The sequence below is a fragment of the Tamandua tetradactyla genome, chromosome 4 (genome assembly GCF_023851605.1).
Source record: "Tamandua tetradactyla isolate mTamTet1 chromosome 4, mTamTet1.pri, whole genome shotgun sequence".
NCBI classification, from domain to species: Eukaryota; Metazoa; Chordata; class Mammalia; order Pilosa; family Myrmecophagidae; genus Tamandua; species Tamandua tetradactyla.
In genome coordinates, this window is record NC_135330.1 from 23148135 (window position 1) to 23160210 (window position 12076).

Consider the following 12076-nt stretch of genomic DNA (forward strand, 5'->3'; position numbering starts at 1 on the left):
TGCCATGTACAGAGCACACACTTTTTTAACCCCTTCAGAACAATGGGGTGGCAGCCAGGTTCCCACCAATCCCTGGGGAATGTGTTTCACCCTCTCCAAGGCCTGGGGCATTAGAACTCTTCCTGAACATGGAGGCAGAAGGTCCACCCTCTGCCTCTGGGCAGACTCACCCCTCCATATATACAGGTAAATCCACTCTCCTGGCTCAAGGTTTCTTGACTTCAGAACTTAGTTTCCATGGTTCTGACTCTGAGGTTATTGTTCCTTCTATCTGTCCATTTTTTGTCCTTTCCAGTCCAGACCAGCAGTGGTTCCATTTATGCAGGTCTCGCAAAAAATCTGACTTCACATGTAGTATATAGGGATCAAAGCCGTCAGACAATAGCACTTTCCACACATACTTTGTAGATAACTCCATCTCCAGTCCTTGTCCTGCAATGGATGACTGGTTCCATGTTTGTTAAATCCTTTTGTGGGGCACTGTTCTCTGGGATTTTATTTTTTGGAAGCCCAGAATTTTCCAGACCATCAATTTCTGGTTTCTTTGTACCCAAAAGTTCAGTTCTTAGATTATCCCTCTTGTTGCATTTTACTGTAAGCTACAAAGAGAAACCAGGCCACATCTTCCACACTCAATTTGGAAATCTCAGCCAAACATCCCAGATTGTCAAATTCAAATTATCCCTTCCATCCAGCACCAGGACTCAATTTTGCCAAATCATCTTACACCTTAAAACAAGAGTCCCCCTCCTTCCAATTTGTAACAACATATTCCTCATTTCTCTCTAAGGCTTCAATGGAAATATAGCATAGAGTTCATATTTCTACCAACAGTCTTTTCAAAGCAACCTAGGGTTTATCGAGCTCCTCACAGTCCTTCCAGAATCCTCCCTTAGTCATGTAAAAAACCATTCCAACATGTTTGGTATTTGCAAACACAGCAGCATCCCACTCCTCTAGTATCATTAGTTTGCTAAGGCTGCCAGAATGCAGTACACCAGAGATGGACTGGTTTTATAAAGGGGATTTATTTAGTTACAAATTTACAGTTCTTCAGAGGAAAGACAGCTGACTTTCTTCTGGCTTCCTCTGGCACATGGGAAGGCACAGGGCAATGTTGCTGGCATTCCCTCCCAGCTTCTGGGTTCAAACTACTTTCCCTGTAGCAATTCCTTTCTGCATCTCCAAATATCTGGGTCTGAGCTCTGAGTTGAGTTGTGCTGGGCTATGCTGAGCTCCTTCACTTTTCATTACTCTCTTCTGATCTTTCCTTTTAAGCTTCCAGCTAATTAAACTAAACATCACTGACCTGGCTAGATTGATACCAGAGCATAGGTATGACACTTGCTTTCATCTGTCATGCCTCTAGATACTTTTCCTTCAGCCTAGAATGCCCTCCCAGTAGCTCTCTTCCTGCCCAACCTGTGTACCACCTTTAAGAATGAGCTTTCCCTGACTGACAGGCAGTTTAGATATTCCTTCTTCCAAGCTTCTGTTTTACTGTGTACATACATCTATTATAGTTCTGTATTGTGTTAGATTGCAATTGTTTGATTTCCTCTACTACACTATAAGCTCCTTAAGGGCAGGGATTATGTCTTTTTATATTTCCACAATGTATGACATAATTCTTTGCACATAGTAGTTGCTGAGCCATTTATTGAATGAATCAGTATCTAAAACTGAACTTATCTTTATTCAAAAACTTATTTCTCCTTTTCTGTTCTCTTTGTTGGGAAATTATGTTACTGAATGCCAGTAGCATTCAATGTAGCTAACCACTCCCCTCTTCTTGAAACACTGTCTTCTCTTCACTTATGTTATCCTGTACACCCACTGACTTTTCCCTTTTCTTTGATCATTCTTTTTCACTATATAATGTTTAGTATCCTCAGGGTTTGGTCTGGATCTCCTTCTTCCAATATAAACTCACAGTATGGTCATGCCTGTAATTCTATCTATATATGATCCTATGAATTGTGCCAGTTTGAAACTGTTGTGTACTCCAGATAAGCCATGTCCTTTAATCCTCATTCAATATTCCTGGGTGAAGGATCTTTTTTATTGTGTCCATGGAGATGTGACCCACCCAATTGTGGGTGGTAACTTTTGATTAGATGGTTTCCATAGAGATGTGTCTCTATCCATTCAAGGTGGAGTTGCTTACTGGAACCCTTTAAGAGGGAACATTTTGGAAGGAGCCAACAAAACCAACAGTTCACACAGCTAGAGACCTTTAGAGCAGAAGGAAAATGCCATCGGGGAAGCCTTACGAAATGAGAAAAGAAAGCTAGCAGATGTCGCCATGTGCCTTTCCAACTGACAGAGGTGTTCTGGACCCATCAGCCTTTCTTGAATCAAGTTATCTTTCCCTGGATGCCTTACTTTGGACCTTTTCACAGCCTTAGAACTGTACATTTGCAACTTAATAAATTCCCTTTTTAAAAGCTGCTCCATTTCTGGTATATTACATTCAGCAGCTTACAAACTAATACAAAATCTTATGAATCTATATAAGATTCTGTCTCTACATGGTTCTGAAATTTATTTTTCAGCTCAGATCCATTGTGAGTTTCAGATATGTGTCTCTACAGCCTGCATAACACCTTCATTTGGATGATTTAGAAGTATCTCAAATTCAGCATGTCTACAACATAATTTAATTTCTCTCCTAAATCTCCTCCTTCTCCATTATTCTCCATCTTGGTAAATGGCACCATCCTCCATTCTCCTATTCTTACTGGAAATGTAGGAGTCTTCCTTCTCCCCTTCAGCCTTCAAATACCAAATCTTGTTATATTCCTAAATAACCCATAAGTCTATTGCTTTCTGTATCCATCCACTTTAATCTTATTTTCCAACCTCTCTTGCCGGATTACTGATTGTTTCTTTTTTTTTTTTTATACATGGGCAGGCACCAGGAATCGAACCTGGGTCCTCGGGCATGGCAGGCAAGCACTCTTACCTGCTGAGCCACCGTGGCCCACCCTGATTGTTTCTTAATGGATCTCCCTGCATCTTTTCTTGCTCCCTCCAATCTATTCTCTTTACTAAAACCATAGTGATTTTTTCATGTAACTCTTATCATTTGTCTGCTTAAAACTCTTCGAATACATCTCCTTGCTTCTAGAATAGAATCCAGCATCCTTAACATGATCTAAAAGACCACTGCTTTATTGTTACTCTCTTTCTCACTCTCCAAGCTCTTCAGACATACAGGATGGACTTAGTTTCCTAAAGCACCAAGATCCTGTTAACCTCAGGGTCTTTTAACATACCATTCCCCCTACCTGGAGCCCTTCTGTTTTAGTATACTAAAGCTAACAAAATGAAATATACCAGAAATGGTTTGGCTTTTACAATGGACACTTGTTAACTTACAAGTTAACTATTCTGAGGCCATAAAAAATGGCCAAATCAGAGCATCAACAGGACAGTACCTTCTTCCTGAAGAGGGGGCTGTTGGTGATCTGGGACTACTCTGTCACTTGGGAAGGCACATGATAGTATTTGCTGGTCCTTCTTTCCCAGGTTTCCTTGCTTTCAGTTTCTGTCTGCTCCACCTTTGGCTTTCTTTCTGACCTTATCTTCTGTCTCTCTTAGCATCTCTGGCTTTTTTCCTGTCAGCTTCTCTGTGTACTTCTCTGAATTTCATCTCTTTTAAAGAACTCCAGTAAAAAGATTAAGACCCACCCTGAATGAAGTGGATTACATCTCAACTTAAGATCCTGCTCAGCTATAGATCCTACTTACAATGGGTCTGCACCCACAGGAGTGTATTACTTTAAGAACATGATGTTTTCTGGAATACACACAGCTTCATACTATCACATCTTCCTTCCCACTTTCTATCCAACTTCACTCTAGCTAATTCCTATTTATTTTTCCAGGCTCAATTTAAATAACACCCCACAGGGAAACCTTTCCTAATCCTCATACACTTCCTATACCATCTACCCTATTAGATTCCTCTGTTACACACTTTTATAGTGCTCTGTATTTATCCTTTAGAACAAAATTTAAAATTGTAGCTCATTTGTTATTTGTGTAATTATTCCTTTAATGTTTATCTCCTATACTGAAATATAATCTTCATGGTCAAGAACCAGGCCTTTTTTGTTTACCCATTTATACCCCAGTGAGTGTTCAGTTTTGTTGAATGAATGAAACCAGAAGCATGGGAATCATCACTGACTTTTCCCAGTCTTTTATCCACCACATTCTCTCAGTTAGCAAAACTGACAGCCCTACTTCTTTAGGATCTCTTGAACCTTAAAGCCTGTTCTAGTTTGCTAGCTGCCGGAATGCAATATACCAGAAACAGAATGGCTTTTAAAAAGGGGAATTTAATAATTCCCCTTTTTGCTAGTTTACAGTTCTAAGGCTGAGAAAATGTCCCAATTAAAGCAAGTCTATAGAAATGTCCAATTTAAGGCATCCAGAGGAAGATACTTTGGTTCTAGAAGGCTGATGACATACAATGTCTCTCTCTCTCTCAGCTGGAAGGGCACATGACAAACATGGTGGCGTCTGCCGGCTTTCTCATAGCTCTACTAAAAGGGACTCTCTCCAAAATGTTTCCTCTATTAAAGGATTCCAGTAAATAACTCCACCTTCAATGGGTGGAGACATACCTCCATGGAAATCATCTATCTAATCAAAAACAGGCATGTCCAGTTTTCCCTGAAAGTTAATTTGAGTAAACTTTGTATAAAAAAGAGAGAAAGCTCTTTCCCTGCTGCATTTCATAGTTTTCTTTATAATTGCAGAGCCTACCTCACTTGTACCATAACCCATCCTCATCATTTAATGATGGTTCCAAGAATAAGAACACAAGAGATAGGAGCTATCAGCCAAACACATTATCCTTGTTCTTAACTTGAGCATTTTTTTCAACCCAAGATTTCCTCCAGTTTGAGGTCTCTTAAAAGAGACAGAATAGGAAAAATTGGAGAGCATGGCGTCATGGAAGCTGTGCTGGTTTGAAAGGGTATATGCCCCCTAAGAAAAGCCATGTTTTAATATAAATCTCATTTCTTAAAGGTAGAATAATCTCTATTCAATATTGTATATTTGAAACTGTAATGAGATCATCTCCCTGGTTGATGTGATTTAGTTAAGAATGGTCATTAAACTGGATTACGGGATAACATGTCTCCACCCATTTGAGTGGGTTTTGATTAGTTTCTGAAGTCCTATAAAAGAGGAAGCATTTTGGAGATTCAGAGAGATTCAGAGAGAGCAACACTACAAAGCAGAGAGTCCACCAGCCAGCGACCTTTGGAGATGAAGAAGGAAGACACCTCCCGGGGAGCTTCATGAAACCAGAAGCCAGGAGAGAAAGCTAGCAGATGATGCCGTGTTTGCCATGTGCCCTTCCAGCTGAGAGAGAAGCCCTGACTGTGTTTGCCATGTGCCTTCTCACTTGAGAGAGAAACTAGAACAGAAGCCAAGAAAGAAGGGCATGTTGTTAGCATAAAATATTTCAGATAAATTAGAAAAATGGAAATGAAACCCCACTAATTTTACAAATAAAAAGTGATCAAAGAATTTGAAATAGCCATTTCATTAGAAGAATGAAGGCAGAATCCTGATTGCAAGCAGATGAATGAAAGATTGAAGGAAGCAATGGTATTTTATGGTTAAGGGTAAAAATTTGTATCATGTAAGGGAGAATTGATATAACGTTTATTCTGTGTTTTCATACTTTTCCATCAGTATACATAAGAGCATTAATTTTATCATTCAAAAAAAATAGATAACCCAAGTAATGATATAGACATCATTGTTAAATTTAGAGCTTTTTGAGAAAAGGGAAAACATTTCATCAATTAAATTCATTATTTACATGTTATTATTTATAATAGTTGCATATTAATGAAATGGAACTTTATAGGTAGTCATATACCAATGAAACCACAGGGTTTTGCGTGCTGTAATGTTAAAACATACAGTTGACATTATCTCTTGTTTTCCTTAGATTCTACGCATTTTGGATCCAGTTACCTGTACAGAAAGCTCAACTGATAATCCATTTTCTGAGTCTTCACCAACCACCTTCCTTGCTACAAAGAAAAATATTGGACGATTTCATCCCTATACTAGATATGAAAATATAACTTTCAATTGCTGCAATCACTGCCAGGGAGAACTTATTGTCCTTTAACATTCAGTGTGTTAGAGGCACTCACTTATAACCTAAGAGTCATTATTATTTTGGAATTGGGGTCCTTATAAGTGCTGGAAAGTAATACCACTTTCTATTTAAATAACACATATGCCCAAAGATGTTTCATGTACTGGACTACAGATTACCCTTTCTTAAAAAATATCTCAGGGTAAGAAGAGTACAAAATTTTGTAAATATATTTAGACTAGAGAATACATAGGCAATACACTATGCTTTTCCTAAAGGACTCTAAAACCTAAAGATTCTGTACCTCAGACTAAATTAGTATTTATCTTACTGGATATTTTATATGAACAGATTTAATCTTGGTGCTCTAAGAAGGGATCAGCAAACTATGGCCTTGGATCAAATCTGGCCACACCCATTCATTTAATATTATCTATGACTGCATGTGTGCTACAATAGCAGAGTTGACCAGTTATAACAATTTGTATGGCTGCAAAGCCTAAAATATTTACTATCAGGCCCTTTACAGAAAACTCCAAAGTAATAATTTACTTTAAATTATTAATTACTCCTACTAATAATAATTTACTTGACTCCTACTCTAAAGTAATAATTTTGGGGGTGGGGGTATTACCTCTCCCTTTTTTATGATTTTACTGGGGCTACAAAAGGGGCTTAGGGTTATCCTAGGGGAAAAGAGACTAATCTTTTAAAAATAAATTCTATTAGGAAAAAAATACGTATTTTATGAACAAATTAGCAAGTGCTTCAGCAAAACATGTTCTCATGTTAATTTTGTACAGGGAATTCCAACTCTAAATGGACGCAACCTGACATAAGTTGATGAAGCAGATTCTAACTATTCAGCTAATTTTACCAAATGTAAAACACAATAGAAATACCCAACTCGATTTTTAAAATATATGGTGAAAAGGTAGGATCTTTCTAGAAAATGTACAATTTCAAAGAAAAAAATGCAATCCATAAATTTATATTACATAATATGTAATATTGTTTATTTAGGATAAACCATCATAAAATACCAGTGTATATGCTTTTAAAAACATCCCCCAAATAATTTTACCAAATCACTAATTTATTGCAGAAATACGTATCAGTAGACAAATCTTCAAAAGACAAGCCCAGACAAATGTTTTATTGTCAATTTAATTGTTTTTTGGCTGAATTATCTGCAATATATTTATAGGTAATACGTGGCAATAAATTTCTCCAGCTTTATGATGAATATCCACTCGCCCCCCAAAAAATAATGTACTTTAGTTTCAGTATTCATCTAATTTATATTATTTACAATTGCTCCTTCAGCCCTTTCCTTTAGTTACGCTTAGTTTCCCAATGATTATATTTGCTTATGTTATATGTCTTTTGCAAATAGGGCTATTAAAACAATACATTATAGTAAAAATGACACAAGCACACTCATGGAAAAAGATAGTCATTTTTTGGTATTATAAAATCAAGTTTTTACCTATGGCATCTGTTTTGCTTTGTACCTTTAAATTTGATAAGCAATTTATACATATTTTAATTTAAATGAGATCATGGATATAAAATGCTTAGCACAGTCTTGGCACACAAATTTTCAATAAATGTTGGCTACTATTATTACTATACTGAATGTAATATCTTGAGAATGATCTTTGAAAATACAAAATCAAGTATAAAGCTAAAATATTTTAAGAATGATTCTTTGATAGACACAGTATTTGATAATTACAGTCAAAAATCTTTTTTGTAATGCATTAGCCCCCACTATAAAATTATTTCTAGATGCAAATTTTAATCAATCAAAAGAAATATGCCTATCATGTAAAATGGGAGAGTGGATAGCTCCAAGGGACAGTCCGTTCACAGAAATACTAAAAAAAAATCAAGCAGAAACTGTCAGAATGAACTTTGTCAGAACTGGAAAATAGTCAAAGGATAACAGCAACCCACTGAACACTGAATCAAGGAAAGGCAACTTAGAGACAGTAGAAAGTTTTGCTGTATCTCTACTTGCCCTTGCCACACAGCCCCCTACCCAGCTAAGCAGTAGTACTGAACACAACAGCCGGTGTTCTCTTTCTGGTTCTTATTTCCAGAGGGAGCACAGCAGACCTTTTTCTTGAAAAGGTCTTTGTCTGTTTGAACCTATCTTGGTCCCACTTGATAGAATTATGCAAGGCACATGTCTCTTATGCCTAACTGAGAACTCAGGCAGGGCAAAAAAAAAGTAGAAGTCATTTCTCAAAAACATTCTAAGGCAAGTGAACAACTGCTGCCTCGGTCAAAAACTTACAGCTGAGGCAAACAATAATGCCAAAGAGTTTCTTTGAAATATTTTGACATTCAAAAGCACCAGTGTATATTGGGGGATTTAGAAAGCCATGCCTACATGCCCAAGGCAAAGTACATGCTCATGGAAAAAAAAGAAAAAAGATCCTAAGCTTTCAAGAAAAAAAACTAAGAAGTAGAGACTAATACAGGATTATTATAAACCATCTGGATAAGAGATGAAGAAATGTCCCAACACAAAAACAAAAAATGAGACACTCTCTCTGTCTCTCTGTCTCTCTGTCTCTGTCTCTGTCTCTCTCTCTCACTATCTCTCAAAAACTCTCTCTCAAAATACCAGCTGGATACAATGTAAAGAAACTTCAATGGGGGAACAATGTGATTTCCAGAGTTACCAAATTACAATATTTAAAATGTTCATTTCTCAACAAGAAATAAATGTCCGATCTAGATTTACTAGAGGAAGACTTTAAATCAACTGTCTATGCTCAAAGAACTAAAGGAAAGCAAGAATAAAAATAAGGAAACCAGGACTGATGACTCAACAAATAGACAATATAAAGAGAAATTATTTTAAAAGAACCAAATTCTGAAAGTGAAAAGTACAATAACCAAAATGAGTTATTCACTAAGGATTTTCAGTAGATAATTTGAACAGGCAGAAGAATCAGCAGACTTGAAGGTAGGTCAATTGGAATCATCCAGTCTGAGGAGCAGAAAGTAAAAAGAATGAGGAAAAATCAACAGAGCCTAAGAGACCTGTGGGACAACATGAAGAGAACCAGTATGCACATAATGGCAGCCCCAAAGAGGATAGAGAAAAAGTGAGGAAGATATTTGATGAAAAGTTCCCATACAGCAATCTACACATCAAAGATCTGAGTACCTAGGCTCAATGAACTTCCGGTAGGATAAGCTCAGAGATCCACAGCAAGAAACACTATAATCAAATAGGCAAAGGCCAAAGACAATAAAAGGATCTTGAAAGCAGCAACAGAGAAGGGACTCCTAACATACAAGGAATCCCTTATAAGATTGATGGCTGATTTCTTAGCAAAAAACATGGAATCCAGAAGGGATGACATGTTTTAAGTCATATTTGCTTAAAGGAAAAAACTGCTGTGCTGGTGTTCTAATTTGCTAGTGCAGGAATGCAATATACCAGAAACAGAATGGCTTCTAAAAAGGGGAATTAAGTAAATTGCTTGTTGACAGTTTTAAGGCCGAGAAAATGTCCCAATTAAAGCAAGTCTATAGAAATGTCCAATTTAAGGCATCCAGAGAAAGCTACCTTGGTTCAAGGCCGGTGACATTCAACCCTCTCAGCTGGAAGGGCACATGGCGAGGATGGTGGCGTTTGCTGGCTTTCTCGTGGCTCTACCAAAAGGACTCTCTCTGAAATGTTTCCTCTATTAAAGAATTCCAGTAAGCAACTCCACCATAGATTCAAACCATCACAGCCAGTTTGAAAGGATATATGTACCCTAGAAAAACCATGTTTTTTAATCCTAATCCCACTTTATAAAGGCAGCCATTTCTTCTAATCCCTAATCAGTAGTATGTCTGAAACTTTAATTAGATCATCTCCCTGGAGATGTGACACAATAAAGAGTGGTTGTTAAACTGGATTAAGTGGAGATGTGTCTCCATCCACTCTAGGTGGATCTTGATTAGTTTATTGGAATCCTATAAAAGAGGAAACATTTTGGAAAAAGCTTAAGAATCTGAGAGAACAGAGAACACCACAGCACCACGAAGTAGAGTCCACCAGCCAGTGATTTTTGGAGATGAAGAAGGAAAATGCCTCCCAGGGAGCTTCATGAAACAAAAGCCAGGAGAGAAAGCTAAGCAAATAACACTGTGTTTACCACGTGCCTTTCCAGATGAGAGAAACCCTGAACCATGTTTGTAATGTGCCTTCTCACTTGAGAGAGAAACCTTGAACTTCATGGGTCTTCTTGAACCAAGGTATCTTTCCCTGGATGCCTTAGATTGGACATTTCCATGGCCTAAAAACTGTTAATTTGCACCTTATTAAATACCCCTTTTTAAAAGCCATTCCATTTTCTGGTATATTGCATTCCGGCAGCTAACAAACTAGAACAACTGCCAACCAAGAATTCTGTACCTGCTTAACACTATCTTTCAAAAATAAGGGAGAAATGAAGACATTTGCAGTTTAAACATAAGCTGAGGGAGTTTATCACTTGTAGACAAACCCTGCAAGAAATACTAAAAGAGCTTCAGCTAGGTATTGCTAATTGCCATGATTTGCCAAACCCCAACCAACATCATTCCTGTTAACCCTAAAGAATACCTAGGATTCTATCTAAGACTCTGCAAACATTTCACACATTAAATTTACTTTCCAGAAACCTAAAACCTTCAGATGGTTCCTAGGCCAGATAAATCCTGAAACCCAGAGCAGAAGTCAACTAGTTCCATCAACTAGTTCCATCCCCCATCCCATATTGTTGACACCTCTTTTCAACATTAAAAACTTAGAACAGGCATAACCCAAATATCCCTAAAGATTGGAAGAAGAATCAAAGGAGAAGGAGGAGTTATAACAGAGAGGATAGGACTTAACAAATGAGAATGTTTACTGAATCATTCTTTCAGTCTCCAGTGTCTTGCAGCAGCTAGAAGAAAAAACCTGAAATTGTGGAACTGTAACCCATACCAAACTTTGAAATCTGTTCTATAACTACTTGGTAAAATGTACTTTAACATTTATTGCTTTTTTGTATATATGTTATATTTCACAATAAAAAAATGTTTTAAAAAATACTAAAGGGAGTCCAGTAAGGGTTACTGCACAGGTAAATATGAAAGCCAGTATTATTATAATTTTGTTTTGTTTATAACTCGTTTCCTAAATGATTTACTCAAAAATACATTTAACAATAATTATAACTATTTTAATAGGCCAAAATAACTATAAAGATGTAATATGTGACAACAACATGAAGGAGAGGTGGTGGTGTAGAGGAGCAGAGTTTTGTATATATTGAAGAAGATATGTTACTATCAGTTCAAACTAGACTGTTACAGATTTAGGATGTTGATTGTAATCCCTCCTCAGGGCAACAATTAAGCATATGTTTAAAGAATATACACTGAGAATGGAATCAAACAGTATACTACAAAAAGTCAATTAAATACAAAAAGGTAATTATGGAGAAAATGAGGGACAAAAAGTATGACATAAAGAATATAAATAGCAAAATGGCACATGTCCTTATCAGCATTTACTTTAAATGCAAAGTTTGGCAAAATGGATATCTAACATGATGCAACTATGGATTGTTTACAAGAGACTTTAGATCCAAAGACACAAATAGGTTAAAAGTAAAAGTATGGGAAAAAATACCCGATGCAAAGGGTAACCATAAAAGAGCTAGGTTATCTGTAATAAATGGAAGTGTACCCCAGTTTGTACATGTTATTGGTCTTGTTCTGCATTCTACTGGTTGTGGACCCATTCTAAATAAGATCTCTTGAAGATGTTACATCAGTTAAGCTGTGGCCCAACTGAATCAGGTTGGACTTTAATCCAAATTTCTGGAGTCCTTTATAAGCACAGGAAATAAGATACAGGAAGATAAGCCACAGGAAACAGCCAGAAGCTTGAGGTCAATA

The 12076-nt window shown here is 37.0% G+C and overlaps 2 protein-coding genes across 6 annotated transcripts in view; one reads left to right on the forward strand and one right to left on the reverse strand.

Annotated features, from left to right (window-relative positions):
- The window catches only part of BLZF1 (basic leucine zipper nuclear factor 1), a 30852-nt gene extending 19685 nt beyond the window's left edge, over window positions 1-11167 (forward strand). Inside the window, exon 7 of one of the 2 annotated variants that reach the window (XM_077156905.1) lies at window positions 5981-11166. In XM_077156905.1, the coding sequence (XP_077013020.1) occupies window positions 5981-6166 (186 nt within the window). In that variant the 3' untranslated portion in view covers window positions 6167-11166. Of the gene's footprint in view, window positions 1-5980 lie in introns of both variants that reach the window. The other variant, XM_077156906.1, reaches the window with a different exon arrangement.
- The window catches only part of CCDC181 (coiled-coil domain containing 181), an 83725-nt gene that overhangs the window by 8494 nt on the left and 63155 nt on the right, over window positions 1-12076 (reverse strand). The gene's annotated exons all lie outside the window — the stretch shown is intronic.